The 20,594-nt window shown below is 34.4% G+C and overlaps 1 protein-coding gene across 2 annotated transcripts in view; it reads right to left on the reverse strand.

Moving 5' to 3' along the window:
• Window positions 1–20,594, reverse strand: part of Fnip1 (folliculin interacting protein 1) — a 97,604-nt gene that overhangs the window by 32,564 nt on the left and 44,446 nt on the right. The window contains exons 3-8 of one of the 2 annotated variants that reach the window (XM_076856442.2): window positions 9,498–9,632; window positions 7,341–7,441; window positions 7,038–7,112; window positions 3,863–3,954; window positions 1,835–1,918; window positions 139–210 (exon numbers count right to left, since the gene is read on the reverse strand). In XM_076856442.2, the coding sequence (XP_076712557.1) occupies window positions 139–210; window positions 1,835–1,918; window positions 3,863–3,954; window positions 7,038–7,112; window positions 7,341–7,441; window positions 9,498–9,632 (559 nt within the window). The remainder of the gene's footprint in view (window positions 1–138; window positions 211–1,834; window positions 1,919–3,862; window positions 3,955–7,037; window positions 7,113–7,340; window positions 7,442–9,497; window positions 9,633–20,594) is intronic. The other variant, XM_076856443.2, reaches the window with a different exon arrangement.

A 20,594-nucleotide genomic window follows, 5' to 3' on the forward strand; every position in this document is an offset into this window, starting at 1 on the left:
ACAATCCTCTTGTATGTCAAGTATCAATATGAACAACTGTACACACAGAATTAGATGATAAAAACAGGGATTAAAACAATCAATGCCAGCTAATAGCAATCTCATAAAAAATGAAATTAGTACATGAACCTGACTTACCAGAGCGTGCTATGCCACTGTCTCTGTCCTCATTTAGCTCTCTTCCAGGCATGTCCATTGGATTACTATGAACTGCAAATCAAGACAAAATTGTTATAGAATATATTCTTACTTAGGTGGATGTTGCTCCTTTTAAACAGCAAACTAAATCATGCTCATCTCATTGCATTCCTTTATTTTTTCAGTAGCATGGCACCAACCCAACACCAAGAGCCATTACTCAGTTGAACAAGCTTTGAGATCTGTAAGATTTGACACTGAATAATCTATGATATAATAATATCTAAAGAAGTTAGGGGTAACTAAAAATCAATACTTTAGAAGCATATTCAGTAACATAGAGAGATATTCACAATATACTACTATATGAAAAAAAAGCAAAGTACAGGACAGTATGAATGCTGATTGCTGTGTCTCAGTGATTGGTATCTCATGGTATACTTCACTAATTCTGACTATATCAATGTTTAAATAGACACATAACAAAAATAAAAATTTTTATAATAAAAAAGTTTGAGGAATTTGTTTGAATGTATACCAATATTGTTTATAAAAGGTGGGGATCTAGGGCTGCATCTCAGTGGTAGAGTGCCCGCCTACACAGATAAACTCCTGGGTTCAACTGCTAGCACCATAAACACAAAAAAGTGGCTATGTTTAACTGACAAGATGGTTAATGCACATTTTTTGGCCTATTTTTCATATTTTTAAAATTTTCTATGATAAAGATGTACTGGTTCACATCTAATATTTACAGGAAAAAGAAACAGTAATTTAAGATAGGTGCGGTGGCACACTCCTGTAATCCCAGCAGCTCAGAAGGCTGAGGCAGGAGGATTGTGAGTTCAAAGCTAGCCTCAGCAATTTAGCGGGTTGCTAAACAACTCAGTGAAACCCTGTCTCTAATAAAATACAAAATAGGGCTAGGGATGTGGCTTAGTGGTTGAGTGTCCCTGAGTTCAACCCCCAGATCCTCCCTCCCCCCCAAAAGAAAAAAGAAATAGTAATTTAAAAAGAAGGGCTAAATGAATACCAATCTGAGAACAATAACCAATAAATATGCTCCATTTTAATAATTTCTACCAGAAGGTTACAATGCCAGGTCACTGTGTGTGAAATGTGTGAAAATATGGAATAGGACTAGATTCCTATAAATATAAAATCATGACCACACACACTATAATGATCAATTTAATGATACAAATGACTATACTCAGATATTCCTTTTATAGAGCATTATAATGGTGCTTGTTCATCTAAATCTTAGCTCCAAGAAAAATTGCTTTTATGGAAAAATGTAGATCAGAAATTTTACAATAATAATCAGAGGATACTTTTCTGCAATTGGTGAACTACCATACAAAGCTACTTAGCTATGGAAACAAGACAGTGTCAAATTTAAAATTCTAAGTCGCGATAAAAGAAATAATGTTTATACTCAGTTTTGTTTAGGATTCTTAAGTTAAAACATTATGACATAATGGGAAAAGAAATAACTAACTGAAATTTCATAAAAATATAATTGTACTGATAATTTTGTGGAACCTTTAGGAACATATTCAGTAGAAAGTAATTAAGCTCTTTTAACCACAACCTTCCCAATTGCATTCACCTACCCTCTTGTTTCCACAGCTTAACTACAGATTCTAGCCTCTAGGGCACAACAACTAGTCTACCCACACAGCACATGGCAAACCTGCAAAGAAAGAGGCGCTCCTGATCAGGCGGAGCGGACCCTGCTCAGAGAATGCCCGCCTGGGGCTGCAGAACTGTGAAAGACCTACATGGCAAAAATGTAAAATACACATGAAAGAGGGCTGTTAGAGAAGCCACAATGCGTCATGGGAAAAAGGTAAGGTGAGATAGCACAAAAGCAGACTAACAGATATGGATGGAAACTTTTAACTTAAATAAGAATTCAAGTTGTCTTCCCTTTTCGGAAAAAGGATGGTCTTCCTCTGAGTCATAGTTTATGTAAACAATTTCTTGCCTATTTCCTAATAAGCCCATACATAGTAACAGAAATGTTTCTGCTTTCTAATGTAAAACAGTTGTAAAGATTCAAAAAAAGGACAATAATGTTATCTACATTTGCCAAATAAAATTTATTTAAAAAGTCAGTTTTATGATTACAGTATTCACCTGCAACTATAAAAAGAATAATATCTTACCGCATTTAGCACAAGAACAGAAAGGGGTCTTACTGACAGTCACATTTTTTGCATACTCTATGATCTCTTCCCTAGGTTTAGATACATATTGCATTCTTCCTAGAAAATATCTTTCCCCGGCTGTCTGGCTAAATGTGAGCTTAGGTCTCATGTCTTCAAGGAAGACCTCCATGACTCTCCAGGATTGAGTGAGGTGCTTCTCAAAATGTTCATTATATTCTGCTCTTGGTCTTGTCTAAGAATTCACTACAGAATATTACAATTATTGTATTACTTTTCTGACCCCCCACTAACTGTAAGTTCATTGAGGCAGAAACTAATTCCCCTATGGCCTAGCAGAGTGCTTCACTTATTATGGATGCTCAACAAGCACTTGATTGACTGACTGATTAGAAATTTAAAGAAAATAAACAATAGCACAAGGACCAACTTTCCTTGAGTTCCAATTAAGAATGTGCAAGTATAAGCCATTCATTATTTAAAACCTGTTCTTTGTTAAGTGGATTTTCTGTTCTACATTAGAAAAGAAAGAATGAGTATATGTAATCTCAATAGTGTAATTTTCTGTTATAAGTGACAATAGATTTGTACTATTAAACGGAGTAGCTTTTAATAAGCCCCTTGAGCTTTTAATAGTGTCAAAATTATAAAGAAAAAAGACATGTTATTTCTTTGTTACAGTTCTACTTTATTAAAATGAATTAAGAAAAACTAGATGCTTAATATGGTTGCTCATTTGAAAAAAACATGACTTATAAAAATAATATTTACTGAGCAGAAAGTTAACAATACTCAAGTTGGAGAAAAAATGTATTTTCTATTAATACATATAACTACTAAATGTTTATTAAAACTAATTATAAACAAAAGTTCTTACTAAACAAGGAAAGAGAGAAATATTCATACTAGCTTAATTGACATTCACTCCCTGAGCTATTATAGTTCTTCATGCAAGGAAAATAGTAATAAGCAGCAGTACAACACATTTGTACTTTCTAGGACAAATGACCAGAAATTTCAGAAATAGCTTGTCATTTTAAAATGTTGAGCTTACATAATAACAACAATTAGCTATTCACATTACTAAATAAGTTGTTAAGCCTAATAAATCTTTAAAAAAAATCAAATTTGGATGTCTGCTCATGTGAATTACAGATCACAAAAATGAGAACCATTTTAAAATGACTTGTGGTTAGAAATGAGAGAAGAGATAAAAGACATATCAGTCTTTCCTGGCTGTGAAATATTTAAGAACACTTATATGGGCATTCTGTATCAATGAATGCTGAATTTAAAAACAAAAAAATAGTGAAGACAAATTATATCTTCAGTAGTTCTTTCAAGTACAAAATAAATATTATATCCTAACATAATAAAAATGTATTCCAAATATTACAAATGTTATGTAATTTGTGCAATTTAAATGCATTTTCTGTGTATGGTATTTGAAATTTTTTAGTTTCATAATAGATTTACATGATTAAGAAATAGGTTCAAACCCCTGTTACACTGTTAACATTTTTTAAACTTATAAAATCAAATAAACCATTTACCTATATTTCCAAGTAGTCCATTAATAACTGTGTTATTATCAGCTTTTAATGTATTGTTGTCTTGATTGATGAATTCAAGACTATCTTGCAACCTATAGAAGGGGAGAAATATATAAATAAATTCCAAATTCATTTTATGTTTTAATGGAAATTCTGTATACATCCTAATGAAATTTTATGAGCAAAAAACTCTTTAAGGATGTTTACATATTGGTACTATAAACTATATATGATAACCAAGTAATCATTTAAATGAGGGGTTGGCAAACTATATACAGCTTGAGGGTGAAACCAGCCTGCTATTCTTTTCTATGAATAAACTTTTATGGAAAGATAGTCATGCTCATTTATTTATATACTGTTTATGGTTGTTTTAATGCTGCAAAATAGGGGTAAAAAAGTACAACACACTGTGTTGTATTTAGTAAAAAATATTTAGTATTTGGCCCTTTTATAAAGTTGTGACTCTGGTTTACATTACAAACAAGGTTTTCTTTTCTTTTCAAATATTTTTTAAGTAGTCAATGGAGCTTTCTTTTAGTTAGTTAACATGCAGTGCTGAAAATCGAACCCAGTGCCTCACATATGCCAGGCAAGAGCTCTACCACTGAGCTATAACCCCAGTCCACCAAAAAGGTTTCCCCTCACATTGTTTCCTTTTTGTGTATGTGTGTGGGTGTGTGGCGCTGGGGATTGAATCCAGGGCCTTGTGCGTGCAAAGCAGGCACTCTACCAACTGAGCTATGTCCCCAGCCTCCCTCACATTTTGGATATGAAAATATTTTCTCAATATGGGGGAGGTGAGGGAGGAAGAGGAGCAGCAGCTGCAACCAAACAAAACACATCTTTAGTCTACACATTTAAAACAGCTTATATTACTTCTTTCAGTATATCTGTCAGAATAATAAAAATAAAATTACTTTATGTTGTTAGTGCAAATTACACTTTCAATAAACTTCAAGAATTATTACAATAACTTAGAAAAGATGAAACTGAGGTGATTACAACTAAAATCAATGACTCTAATTTTGACTTCACAATTAAACTAAAAAAAAATCAGCATTTTTCACATCAAGTTTTTTTAAGTGTTTACAATATTTTTAAGAATATTTCCCTTTGTTTCCTGGAAAAAAAATTTTTAAAGAGCTGCTATAGAAATGTAGAAATTTTTCAAAATTTTTTTCAGTTGTAGATGGACACAATACCTTTATTTATTTTTTTAAAAGTTTATTTATTTATATCTGACAGCAGAATGCATTACAATTCTTATTACACATACAGAGCAAAATTTTTCATATCTCTGGTTGTTTACACAATTTATTCACACCAATTTGTGTCTTCATACCTGTACTTTGGATAATAATGAACATCACATTTCACCATGATTAAAAATCCCATGCTCCCTCCCTTCCATTCCAACCCCTCTGCCCTATCTAGAGTTCGTCTATTCCTCCCATACTCCCCCTCCCTATCCCACTATGAATCAGCCTCCTTAAATCAAAGAAAACATTCAGCATTTGTTTTCTGGGGGGGATTAGCTAACTTCACTTAGCATTATCTTCTCTAACTCCATCCAACTCTTAGCAAATATAAAAAAAATAGAGATTCTACCCTGCATTCTGTCTGATCATAATAGAATGTAATTAAAAATCAATGATAAAATAAAAAAATAAAATCTACTCCAACACCTGGAGACTAAATAATATGCTACTGAATGAACAATGGGCTACAGAAGACAGTAAGGAGGAGATTAAAAAATTTTTAGAAGTGAATGAGAACACAGATACAACAATCGAAATCTCTGGGACACTATGAAAGCAGTTCTAGGACGTAAGTTCATTGCATGGAGTTCATACCTTAAAAGAAGAAAAAGTCAACAAATAAATGATAACACTAATATATCAAAGCCCTAGAAAAAAAAACAACAAATCAACACCAAAATCAGCAGAAGACAGGAAATAATTTAAATCAGAGATGAAACTGAAACAAAAGAAACAATTGAAAAAATTGACTGAACAAAAAGTTGGTTCTTTGAAAAAATAAATAAAATTGACAGACCCTTAGCCATGCTAATGAAGAGGAGAGAGAAAACTCAAATCACTAACATACATGATGAAAAAGGAACTATCAAAACAGACACTACAGAAATATAGAAGATAATTTAAAATTATTTTGAAAACTTGTACTCCAATAAAATAGAAAATATGGAAGACATCAACAAACTTCTAGAGCCATATAATTTGCCCAAATTGAATCAGGATGATATACACAATTTAAACAGATCAATTTCAAGTGACGAAATAACAGACGCCATCAAAAGTCTACCAACAAAGAAAAGCCCAGGATCAGATGGATACACAGCCGAGTTATTTGTTTATTTTTATGTGGTGCCAGGGATCGAACCCAGTGCCTCACGCATGCTAGGCAAGCGTTCTACCACTGAGCCACAACCCCAGCCCTAGAAACATACAGCACTTTAAAGTCATAAACAACTAACGAAAGTTCAAGAGAATTTCTCTAGAATAGTTTCCTTGTTGTCTTCTTTTCACCTCAGGTTTTTCCTGGGTTTCCACCTAACCAATGAGCTCTGTTCTGATTTGGACCCACAGAATTCTTCTCTTGGGGTCCATTAGCACCTAAGTCCAACCCTCTTAGTTCATTTGTTAAGTTCTGATAAATGGTTCATTATCCTAACACCAGGCCTACTGCTGTTTCAGCTTCACTATTCTAATCTTGGCATTCATAGCTTATCATACCCCTGCAGCTCTCATTATGTATTATATATACTATATACGATATACTGACATGGCTGACCTAGGCCAATCTTGTCAGTGGATTTTATTCTGCAAGGAATGTGAAAATTGAAGAACACAACCTTACAAATACTAACCTCATTCAGAACTGCAAAACTAAAAATCAGCAGGTTAACATAAGATGAAAAACGCACTCAACATTTTGCTTCCAGATATACCATCAAATAAATTATAGAAACAGAAACAAAATCTCCTGTTTTTTGATTAAACACAAATGTTGCAATCTGGTCTCCATAAACCTTCAAACTTGGAGAAGACAAAAAAAAAATCTGAAGTTGTACTATAATACAAAAAGCAATTCTTTTTTTTCATATCCACTTATCATAACTAAAACTTTTCTCTCTACATCCATAAGAACTTACGTATTGAGACTTCCACATATACTGCTGCCAGTCCGTGCAGTAAAAACTTTGCTGAGCATGAGCTGTGGAGGGGAACTATAAAGAAACACAGAAGTTCAGACAATTCTTTAATTTATTATAAATAAAAATTGGTGAGTCATCCAGATTTGGTAGCATAATAACAAGAGCCATGAAGTAGCATTAAAACTACAGAACATCATAAATCATGAAGCATGCTCAATATGAGTGGAAAATCAAATGAAATTCTGTCATCTTCAAAAAACAAAATTGAATTTACTTTAAAAAATTCAGAAAACCCCTCACCGGATCTGATGAATTTTTAAGGTGGATCCTTTGTAGCTCATTGCTACTGAGCCAAACATCATCTCTCCAAGCATATTGGCATCAGAAGAGCACCTTGAACCCTGACAATAACCAAAACATTAGTAAAATTGCAAAATTTAAAAACCCTATGATTTTTTCAAATATTGATTTTTTTATTTTAAAATTTTCTTTTATTATATTATTCTACATTTGAAGGTTTTAATTCTTCTTTGTGTACAATGTCTCATATACCTAACCATTTTGTTAACACAGAAATTTAACTCATTCCCCTTAAAAGCTGTGCTATAACTGGGCATGGTGGCACACACCTGAAATCCTAGCTACTTGGGAGGCTAAAGAGTAGGAGGATCACAAGTCCAAGGCCAGTCTGGACAACTTAGTGAGGCCCTGTCTTAAATAAAAAATAAAAAGAAATGGGGATGTAGCTCAACGGTAGAGCACCTGAGTTCAATTCCTGGTACCACCAAATGAAAACATGGCAGTTTAGACCAATTCCTTTTTCTGATGAATATTTAGGTCACTTTCAGGATTTTGCTACTACAAATAATGCTCAAAATCAACATACTTGACCATGTATTAAATATATGCAACATTTCTCCTCCAGGAAAGATAACAAGTATAATTCACTGAATAGATAGAATAGTTCTACTTCTGTTGTGTAAAAGAAGTATCTACATATGAGGTGATTTGTATATAGTTTGTATTAAAAAAAAAAAAAAAAAAAAGACTTGTGATCTTCAGATTCAATGTAACTCAAATCCTAATGGCATTTTTTACAAAAATAGGAAAACATCCTAAAATTCATATGACCATGAATAGTCATGAGTAGCCTAATAACCTAGAGAAAAAAAAGAACAAAACTGGAGGCAACATACTCCAGATTTCAAAATATATTTCAAAGCGAAGTAATCAAAACAGTATGGTACTGTCATTAAAAACAGACATCAAATCAACGAAACAGAATACAGAGCCCAGATATGAATTTGTACCTATAGCATTAACTAAAGTTTAAAAAGGTTGCTAAGAATATGCAAAAGGGAAAAGATAGTCTCTTCAACAACTGCTTCTGGGAAAACTGGATATTCATATGCAAAAGAATAAAACTGGGCCCTTATGCTATATGCAAAAATCAGCTCTAACTAGAATAAAGTTTCATGACATTAGTCTAGGCAATGATTTCACAGATATGATGGTAAAAGCAATAACAGACAAATGGAACCACATCAAACTAAAAAGCTTCTTCACAGCAAAGGAACAAGAGGATACGAAGTCAACCATGGAATGGGAGAAAATATTTACACATCATATATCTGATGAGAGGTCACTCTCCAAAATATACACGGAACTCCTACAACACTACAGTAAAAATGAGTGAACTAATTTTTGAAAGGGCTTAGGACTTGAATAGACATTTTTTTTCAAAAACGCATACAAATGGTCACCAGTTACATTTAAAAATACACAACATTGGGCTGGGGTTGTAGCTCAGTTAGAGCACTTGATTAGCATGTGTGAGGCACTGGGTTCAATCCTCAGCATCACATAAAAAACCTAGAATTATATCATTTCAAATAATTAAAAAGTCCAAGATTCTATTTTGATACTACTAAATATAAAACAGTTATGATTCATGCAAGCTTGGATGACATGAATAAATTCACATCAAGTGACATTTGCTTAGCATTAAACTGAGCGCTGCTCTTAAATAGAAAGTAGTTAAGTTTACAGAGAAGTTGCTATATAGTTACTGATTTGTTGAATTCTATATTTTAAAAGAAGAATCATGTTACTTTTGAAAAATAAAAACATACATTTCTGGCTGTATATATCTTCAATGATACTGTAATTTTATACCATGAACTGCATTATTTTACATTTATCTTCATACTTCAATAAAGAAAAGATACATACATAAAATAAATTATTCTGGTAGATCAAAAAATAAAATTTAAGAAAAAGAAAATATCCGTAGTTCTCTATACTTTTCCTATCCTAAGATTTTTCAAAGTTCATAAAAATATTTAATCTACAACATAAAATGCTCCAGGAAAATAACTATTACATCTCAGGTCTCTAAGATGGTGCTCTAAACATATTTTAAATCAGTAAGTAAATAAATAAAATCAGTGATCTTACCTGGTACTTAGGACACTGGTCTTTTACATCAGAAGATAAAGTGATAGAACTATCCAAAGAGGAAGAACTATCTCCTCCAGGCTTGAGTTGGCAGCATTTCCCAAAGACTTTAACTTGGGCATCACTGCAGAGTTTCTGAAATACAATTGATATTCCAATTCATATTCTAATAGATTTTTTCACCATATACTGTCAGAAGCCATTCTGGACAGGAGCTATGTATACAGCGAGCCAGCCATGGGCTGTGTGTAGGTGTGAACTATGAGCACTGAGTACACATAGTGGATTGGACTGGCGTCGCCTCTCTGTTTGGGCTGGCAATGTATGTGTTCTTTTCATTCGTTCTGCCTATGATCCCCACACAGCACACGGGATAGGCATGGCCTTCCAAGATGTTAGTCAATCTGCTGATAGCAAGACAATACGAAGCTAGATTCAACCCCATGAAACCTGACCCCTTGCCTCATCTGAATGGCTTCTCCCCAATAAAAAGGTTCAGAATGTGTTCCTCACTTTCTTTCTTGCCTGTCTTGCCTCCTTTGTGGGAGCTGGGTCAAAGAAGCCTACACAGAAACCACTTCACCTGAAGTGACTCTTATTGGTTTAGTCATGTGCTGCAATAATATACAATACAAATTTAATCACAGCACAAAAACCTTTGTAAAAACCAAGGATGAAATAACTAAAAATAATAAAATTTAATATAAACTCTATTGTTAATTTGTTATGTTTTCTTCAGTATTACTTGCTATTCTTTGACACACAGATATAACATTTGAGGAGTTTTATTGCACTTTTCTCACTGACATTACTAAATCACAAGAATTTTTCTATATTATAATGGTCTAAACAAAATTTATTTACACTGACTTAATAATATACAGTGGCAGTTTTCAAATCATTTGGTCTTAAACCCCTTTTGTTCTTATAAATTACTGAGAATCCCAAAGGCTTTTGTTCACTGGAGTTAGAGCTATTAACGTTTTCCTATATTAGAAGTCAAAAATCGAGAAATTTTGAAGTATTTATTAACTCAATTAAATATAACAACAAACCTATTACAAGTTAATACAAATAACATTGTTTTTGAAAAGGTAACTATATATACATGCTGGAGAGAAATGTAGGAATGGGAGGAGAAATGCAAATGAGTTATTTTACCTTATTACATACATGTATGTAGTATATATATGCTTAATCTTTTGAAATGAGAATGTATTCAGGCAATGAACTTATAAATTTATCATATCCCATCCCAAATGGGTTCTACAGCTTTCACTATTCACAACTACCAAAGCTGCAATTTACCAATGTTTGTAATACATACATTGTATATAATAATAATAGTACTTCCATGTTTTATTGGTCACCAGTATACTCATTCTTCCAAGTGAGAGGTCTCAGTAGGCTTTAAGAAGAAGCAAATAAGATTGGCATGGTGGCACATGCCTGTAATCTCACAGCAACTAGGAAGGCTGAGGCAGGAGAAATCATAAGTTTGAGGACAGCCTCAGATACTTAGTGAGGCCCTGAGCAACTCAGTGAGACTCTATCTCTAAGCCCTGGGGAGAGGGCTCAGTTGTAAACCCTCTTGGTTCAATCCCCAGTACTTTAAAAAAAAAAAAAAAAAAATAGTGGTCGTAGCAGCCACAATTTGACTGAAATCACATTTTTTGAAGACTATTTTACATTTACCATCATCATCAAAGGCATTTCAAAGAGGATATTTAATAATCCCTAAATCATCTCTAACCAAATGCTTACGGGAAAAAAAGAAGGGCTTTTGAACTAGAAATGAATTAAACTAGATTTATGGGCAGTTTACTCGATTTCTCTAAAACTTCATTTGCTATCTGTTTAATAGGAAGAAAAGCCCTACCTAATGACACTTAAGGGAATATGTATGTACACTCAAATACACACACACACACACATATGTACGCATACATACTACACACATTATAATAAAATAATTATAATACCTTAGAGAACTTGTACATGCTAACTGAAGTACCGTTGAAACTAGAGAAAAGTTAAACCAGGGAACTAACATAAACTAATGGACCTCCACTAAGTATTTCCATTTATAATAAACACTAAAAATATTAGTATTTTTAGTATAAGTACCCTTGGCCTCATCTTAGAAACACTACTTATTGATCAATAAGCTTTTATGTACATTTTCTCTACCATGAAAGGTAACTCTTTTACATATAAAAACCATGAAGTCCAAAGATGTTAAACAACTTCACCAAGTTTATAAGTGCTACTAAGTCTTATATCTAAAACCCAGTCAGCTTGACTTTTCTACTATTGCAAGCCACTCTTTCATCAGTCAACAAAAGTACCAAGCCCTAGAGAACACAGGAATTAACAATCTAACAGGAAAAAAAGACATTTAAATAATTATGCAAATTTGTGTAACTTTATGTATAATAAAACAAATGACAGCAAAAGCTAATTCACATTAGCATTTACTGAGTCAGGCTACTATTCTGTTTTTACCTAAATTACTCTTTGAATAAAATTAAATAAATCTCTTAATAAAATTTAATGCATACGCAAATAAAATTTAGTAAAAATATGTTTTTTTAGGGGGAAAAGATATCAGAGACTGAACCCAGGGTGCTTAACCACTGAGACACATCCCTGCCCTGGTTCCCTTTTAAAATATTTTATTTAGAGGGGCTGGGATTGTGGCTCAGCAACAGAGCTCCGCCTAGCATAGGCGGGAGCAGGGTTCGACCTCAGCACCACATAAAAACAAAGACATTGTGTTGTGTCCTTCTACACCTAAAAAATAAATAAATATTTTTTTAAAATATATATTTTATTTTGAGATAGGATCTGCCACAGTCTGGCTGGGCACAATTCAGGAGCCACTTGTCAAAAGAAACGAACTTTACTTTTAGAACACACACACCACACCACACAGCTCCTCAGGAAAAACCCTCAGAGCCCAACTGCCACCACCGACTTCCCACAAGCCTCTCAACCTCCCCCACTCCTCCTGCTCTTGAGGCTGATTGGCTGGGTCGCATGGACAGAGCCAAAAAAACTCCCCCAATGAGCAGCTCTGTGGTCTGAAAGGGCGGGGAAACAGCCCAATGAGCATCACCGCAGAGGAGCCAATCAGTTGGCAGCTAGAAGTTTGCTGGGGCTGCTGTGAGCCAATCATCAGCTGGCAGCTGGAAGTTTGCTGGGGCCCCTTTGGCTGTGGCTCTCAACATCTCCCCCTCTCTGCTTAAACAACAAGCATGTGGCTTAGGGACCATGCCTGCCTTAGGTTGTCCAATACTACATATGGTTTTACCCGTCATCGGATGAGCTGACCTCAAGGCGTCAGCCTCCTGTCTTAGGTTGGTACCATTGCAATTGGATCTTACCCGTCATTGACTACTGGTCCAGCCTACAGCCACCCCTGTGGATAGGTCTTTGTACCAGCGGGGGGATGAGGTTCTTTGCCTCACCTCTGTTGACCCCCAAATTTTAGCTGAACGACCATCACAAGCAGAAGGGAGGAAGATGCGGCTCCTTTTGGAAAAATTGTTACCACCGATGACACCATCAGCAAAAATACCCCAACACTACCACAAGTCGCTGTACCAACAGATAGTTCACAATGCATACAAGTGAGTTCACAATGCATACAAGTGATACATAGTCCAGGCAAGTTTTGCAAGCAGTTCAGTTATGGCTCCTTTTGGAAAAATTGTACCACCGATGACATCATCAGCAAAAGTACCCCAACACTACCACAAGTCGCTGCACCAACAGATAGTTCACAATGCATACAAGTGATACATAGTCCAGGAAAGTTCTGCAAGCAGTTCAGTGATACCTATTGCAGAAGCTGTAGATTGGTTTTATCTTTGTCTTCACCGGCACTGGGATGAAGATAGGAATCCTGGCAATAATGGCTAAAGAAAAAATTATGTAACATTCCAGAAGGCACTAAAAGAAAACAATCTTCTGAACAATTTACATTATCTTGAATAGAATTATTAAATATAATGAAAAGGAAAGGTGAAAGTAAACAAACAGATCTGTTAACCTCCTTTTTTGTTCACATATTAAAACAATCCTCAACAAGGATCTAATTTCCTTAGGGCCTGGCTAAATTGCTCAGGCTGGTTTTAAACTTGCAATCCTCCTGCCTCAGCCTCCTGAGTTGCTGGGATTACAGGTGTGAGCCACTGTTCCTGGCTCTCCCTTACATTCTTAAACCATAGCTCTTTTGAACCACATGGCAACAACTACAGGAGCAGATGGTCCTCTAAGGAGTAAACAATGCACAATCAGCAACCCAGACTAGGAACAGTTCTGTAATGAGAAGAAATTATAGGAAAAGGGGTTCAATTTTTTTTTACAATTTTACTTTCATTCCTAAGAAAAGTGATTACATACTTTATATCAAGTAATGCCCTCTTAAGAAATATTTATCATAAACATTATTAAAAAGTGAGTCTTTATATAACTGCCCTATAATTTTAGTAGCCATTTGTACAATTTCAATCAGAAACAAGTAGCAAGTCTAGTACAAAAAAACCTTTTTTCTGAATCAAACAAGAATAAATTGCCATCTTGATGTGCCATCAGCTCTAAATAATGTACATTTCCTCAAATCAAGGACGTTACTCTCTACATTTCTAAAATACCACAAAAAAATCAGGAAATCTTATTTGATACATTATAATCATCTAATCCTCAAACTCCACTAAAATTGGCCAGTTGTCCAAGTAGTATCCCATAGAGGGAAAGGACCCAGATCATATTCTTACATTTAAATGTTTATTATCTTTTTTTATACTCTAATTCAAGGTGGAAAAAATTCCTCAGTCTCCTTTCGGACTTTAATGACCTTGACACTTTGAAGATTTCAGGGCAGTTATTTTGCAGACTCAATTTGTCTCATGTTTCTTATGATAAAGATTCAGGTTATGCATACTGAGGTGGAATATCACAAAAAGTGACAGTGTCCTCACTGAGTCTTATCACACAGCTTATGATTTCAATTTGTCCCATTAAGTGATTATATTCTTTTTAAAATTTTTTAGCTATACATGGATATAATATCTTTGTTTATTTATTTTTATATAGTACTGAGGATTGAACCCAGTGGCTCACATGTGTGAGGCAAGTGCTCTGCCACTGAGCCACAACCCCAGCCCTGATTATATTCTTGATACTAATGATCACTTAAATAAAGTGCCATCTACCAAGCATCTTCACTATGACGAAATTATTTTCTTCTTGTAATTAGTATTTTGGTCAATGAAGATTCTGAAACTATATAAATTCTCTGTTCCTCAATGAATTTTTAATTTATTCACTGATATAAGTATACAGTCATGTGTACATTCAATGAGTTTTATTCTACTACTATCATTATTGGTTTTATAATAAAGTCTTCCTCAATTTGGTCAATGAGAGTCTCTTCAAAGTGAATTCCAGGAACTTTTTGGTTTTTTTTTTTTTTTTTTTTTGGTGGGTTTGTTTTGTTTTGTTTTTTCCCCCTGGTACCAGGGATTGACTCTAAGGACGCTTAACCACTGAGTAACATTTCTAGGCCTTTTTATTTTGATTTAATTTTCTGAATTCTGAGGCAGGGTTTCACTAGATTGCTTATAAGCTTGCTAAATTGCTGGGATTGGCTTTGAACCTGTGATCCTCCTGTCTCAAGCCTCCCAAACTGCTGGGATTACAGGTAAGTGCCACCACACCTGCCTCCATGTGTTTCTGATATGTTCCCATCACTTTTGGCACTTGCAGCACAGAAAGTTTCAGGCTTACCTTTACCTTTTCCTGCCCCAAACAACCCAGGCACAAGTCAATTCTCCAAGAAGATCTGGTTATTTTTAGCATAAAACAGAATTTAGAAAAATGTGGATACTATGATGCTCATTATAGTGGGGTCTCATCGCCCCCAGGGCCTCTCAATGGGCAGAACTAGAAAATACATTTATGTGTCTACATACACATACACATATATATCTACATTTATTACATTTGCATATGTATCTGCACCAAAATCTCCAATCCAAATCCATATGGCTCCTGTAGTTTTCTCCATTTTCTAATTTATATCTCCCTTCTCTCACATTTAGAAACAAGCTTTCTATCATCTTGAATGAGATTTATTTCATCAACGTCCTTGGATATAACTAGTCTCCCATTTCTCTTGTCTACATGAGAAACAGATGCCCATGAATTCAAGTGCATTCTTCACAAGCTACAATACCAAGGATGAGTGCCTCCCTTCTTCCACTTAGGCATGTTAGATCACAACTTATGCAAATATTCTCGTTAACCTACCTGGGCTCTGATACCCAGGTCTGTGTCAGTGTGCCTCTACCAGATGGTATTTGTGCTCAGCTCTACTGGTATTAGAACTGAATTGTTCAGATAAAGAAGAGAAAGAGGATAGTAGACATGAGGTATTAAAATGTTTAATCTAGGTATATAATTATGTCACATCCTATCACAATTGAACTTCAATCAAATAAAAGTATTTTTCACTTTTCTTACAAATAACTTCCCCAAAATTTTCAACATTTTTCTTGTTCTGTTAATTAAAAAAAAAACTTAAGTTTTATATAAGTAATAAATTTGTATGATTCAAAACTCAAAACAAGGTATAGACAAAGAAGTCTAGGTACCATCCTTATTCAACTACTCTCAGTCTACACATTAATAGGTAAAATAATTTTTATTGGTTTTCTTGTCCTTCCACTGTTTGTTATTATAAATATAGGAATAATATTACTTTTCTTCCTCTTTTACAGAAAAATTCAATTGTGTCCCTTGCTTTGTTTTTCACTAATACACTGGAGAATTTTTCTATCTTTAGATATCTTCTTCACTCTCTTTTGATATAGCTGCACAGTATTAGATTGTATAAATATACCACAATTTATTCAACCATTCATCTATTAATAATATTGTTGGTGGAAGTGCAACACTTGGGAGTTACAAACTACAAAAGTAGAAGCTACAGCTGTGGCTCAGTGGAAGAGCACTTGCCTTGCGTGTGTGAGGCACTAAGTTTGGTCCTCAGCACTACATAAAAATAAATAAATAAAATAAAGGTATTATGTCCATCTACAACTTAATTTTTTTTTAATTACAAAAGTGTTTCCCAGGTTGCCATGTCTTTTAGCTTTTAGCTCTTCTACTTTGTGGATTCTGGATTTTAAGTCATAGCTACAAAGATATTTTCGATTCCACAGATATTTAGAAATTCACTCATATTTTCTTTTGTAATGTAAAAGGGTTCCTTTTTTTTACATTTATATTGTGCATTTAAATGTTTGATACACTTAGTCTTATCCCAATGTACACAGTGGAATATGATCCCAAATTCATCATTCTTTCAATGGCTATCCAATTATCCCAACACCATTTATTTTTATTTAATTTATTTATTTATTTAGCCTTTATTTATTTACTTATTTTTATGTGGTGCTGAGGATCGAACCCAGGGCCTCGCACATGCCAGGCGAGTGCTCCACCACTGAGCCACAACCCAAGCCCCCAATACCATTTATTAAATGATGCCTTTAACACATACTAAATTCCTTCAGGCATTTAGACTTACTTCTGATTCACTATTTTATCCCATTGGTATCGTTGTCTACACACCAATAATAATTTGGGTGGGTGGGTGGGGTAGTGGGGATTGAACTCAGGGACACTCAAACACTGAGCCACATCCCTAGCCCTATTTTGCATTTTTTTTTTTATTTAGAGACAGGGTCTAATTGAATTGCTTAGTGCCTCACTGTTGCTAAGTTTGGCTTTGAACCCGCCATTCTCCTGTCTCAGCCTCCCAAGCCACTGGGCAATAATACACTTTTAATTATTGAACTTTTACAGTATAATTGCAAATTAGTGGTTCATCCCCAATGCCCTTCATTTTCAGCTTTCCAACTATTTGCTGCTAATTTTTTTCCCAGTTGAATGTTATAGTCTACTATCTATCTAGTTGCAGACACTACCCACGCCCCCCCCCCCCGCCAATAAAAAGGTTAGCATTTGGGGGAGGAATGATGTTCTTTTACAAAGCAAGCTGAAGAAAATGGACAATTTTATGATGCTGGTATCACATAAGAATATATTTTCCTTTGCCATTTGTTCAAGTAACTTTTTATGTTTCTACAAAGACTCTTTAAAAGTTTTGGTTAAGTTTATGCATAACTACTTTGCCATTTTAATTTGTTTTCAATGGAGGTCTTCCTTTCTTTGTATCTTCTAATTGTAAGCTATTTATATTCACTTTACTAATACTACATTAACTTTGAATTCAATTACCTAATCAAATCTTGTCCCAAATCTGATGTCATAATTAAGACTCAACTATACATTTTGACATATAGTACCTGCCTTACCCAAGAAGGATATGTTCCATCAGCCCCCAATGGATGCCTGAAGTCAGATACTAGTAAGTCCTATGCACACATACTTATGATAAAGTTTTATTTATAAATCAGGTACAGTAAGAGATTAAAAATAATAACCAATAATAAAATAATAATACACAATAATAAAAGTTACATAAATGTGATCTCCCTTAAAATATCTATTGTACTGTACTCCTCAACCCCCTTAATTTTTGTTGACTGTGGACATTATGGTTTGGATATGAGGTATCCCCCAAAAGCTCCTGTGTTAATGCAGAAATGTTCAGAGGAGAAATGATTGGCTTGTGAAAGCTATAATCTAATAAGTCCAACCTAGTTTGAATAGACTGACCAGGTAGTTACTATAGGCAGATGGGGTGTGACTGGTAAAGTGTCCTGAAAGGGTTTGTCTTCCTTGTGATTCCTCCCCCTTCTCCCTCTATTTCCTGACCTCCATGAGCAGAGCAACGCTCCTTTACCATGCTCTTCAGTCATGATGTCTTGTCTTACCTTGGGTCTAGAGCAAGGGGGTTGGTCTATCATGGTCTAAACCTCTGAAACCATCAGTCAAAATAAACTCCTCAAAGTTGTTCTTTCAAGGTATTTTAGTCACAGTTATAAAAGGCTGACTAAAAGTAAATCAAGGAATAATGCTTAGAAGTATATAAAATTCTCAACCCTTACAATCTGTATTCACCTTTCCAGGAATTTACTGACATACAAAACTATATCCTTACATATAATCAGTGATAGTTGAACACGTGAATGAGCACAAAATTTACTAGGAGCTCATGAATTAGCACTGCATTATTGCTGACACAAAACAATGTCTAAAATAAGAACAGTAATGTGATAAAATTCAATTGGATTAATTTGGCTATATATATCACTGTTTAAAGAAATTATCATGATAATTTTTCCAAATATGGGAAGGTACTTTTAAAAAATAAACGTTCACTTTAAGTAGGTGGTCGAGTGCACCAAGTTCAATCCCCCAGTACCACCCTCCCCCCAAAAAAATTGGGGTGGGGGTTGTGGCTCAGTGACAGGGTGCTTGCCTAGTGTGTGAGGCAGTGGGTTTGATTCTCAGCTCTGCATGCTAGTTAATTAATTAAGTAAGTAAGTAATAAGATCAATTGACAACTCAAAAAATATTTTTAAAAACAACAACAAAAAAAAAACCACTACGCTGGGCTGGGGTTGTGGCTCAGTGGTAGAGCAGTTGCCTAGCTCGATTCTCAGTACCACATATAAATAAATGAATAAAATAAAGGTCTATCAACATCTAAAAAAAATTAAAACAAAAAACTACACTGAGATTCCATCTCACTCCAGTCAGAATGACAATCACCAAGAATATAAGCAACAATAAACGTTGGTGAGGATATGGGGGAAAAGATATACTCATACATTGCTGATGGGACTGCAAATTGGTACAACTACTCTGGTAAGAAGTTATACTCCATTTATTTTTTTTAATTTTTTTTTTGGGGGGGGGTACCAGGGATTGAACTCAGGAACACTCAACCACTGAGCCACATCCCCAGCCCTATTTTGTATTTTGAGAAACAGGGTCTCACTGAGTTGCTTAACAATGTTTCACTTTTGCTGAGGCTGGATTTGAAAATGTGATCCTCCTGCTTCAGCCTTCAGAGTTGCTGGGGTGAAAGGCATGAACCACCATGCCTGACATTATACTTCAAATAAATGACCTAATATTACATTTCAAAGCCCTAGAAAAAGAACAAACCAACACCAAAAATAGAAGATAGGAAATAATTAAAAACAGAGGTGAAATCAAAGAAATTGAAACAAAAGAAACAATTGACAAAACTGACAAAACAAAAAGTTGGTTCTTTGAAAAAATACATAAAAATGACAAACCCTTAGCCATGCTAATGAGAAGGAGAAAGAAAATTCAAATTATTAACATATGTGATGAAAAAGAAAATATCATAACACTACAGAAATACAGAAGATAATTTGAAATTATTTTGAAAACTTGTACTCCAATAAAATAGAAAACATCGAAGGCATTGAAAAATTTCTAATCACATTATTTTCCCAAATTGAATCAGGATGATATAAACAATTTAAACATTCAAGTGATGAAACAGAAGATGCCATCAGAAGGTTACCAGCCAAGAATAGCCCAGGACCGGATGGATATACAGATAAGTTCTACAAGACCTTTAACAAAGAACTAATACCAATATTCCTCAAATTATTTTGTGAAATAGAAAAAGAAAGAGCACTTCCAAACTTATTCTATGAGGCCAATTATCACCCTGATCCCAAAACCAGGCAAACACACATCAAAAAAAAGAAAACTCTAGACCAATATCTCTAATGACTATAGGTGCAAAAATTCTCAATGAAATTCTGGCAAATCAAATACAAAAACATATCCAAAAGATAGTGCACCACAATCAAGTGGGATTCATCCCAGGGATGCAAGGTTCATTCAACATACAGAAATCAATAAATGTAATTCATCACATCAATAGATTTAAAAGATAAGAATCATATGATTATCTCAATAGATTCAGAAAAAACATTTGACAAAATACAGCACCCCTTCATGTTTAAAACGCTAGAAAAACTAGGGATAACAGGAATGTATCTCAACATCATAAAAGCTATCTATGCAAGACAGGGATGCTCTCTTTTACCACTTCTATTTAACATAGTTCTTGAA

This window comes from Callospermophilus lateralis, chromosome 5 (assembly GCF_048772815.1).
Source record: "Callospermophilus lateralis isolate mCalLat2 chromosome 5, mCalLat2.hap1, whole genome shotgun sequence".
NCBI lineage: Eukaryota > Metazoa > Chordata > Mammalia > Rodentia > Sciuridae > Callospermophilus > Callospermophilus lateralis.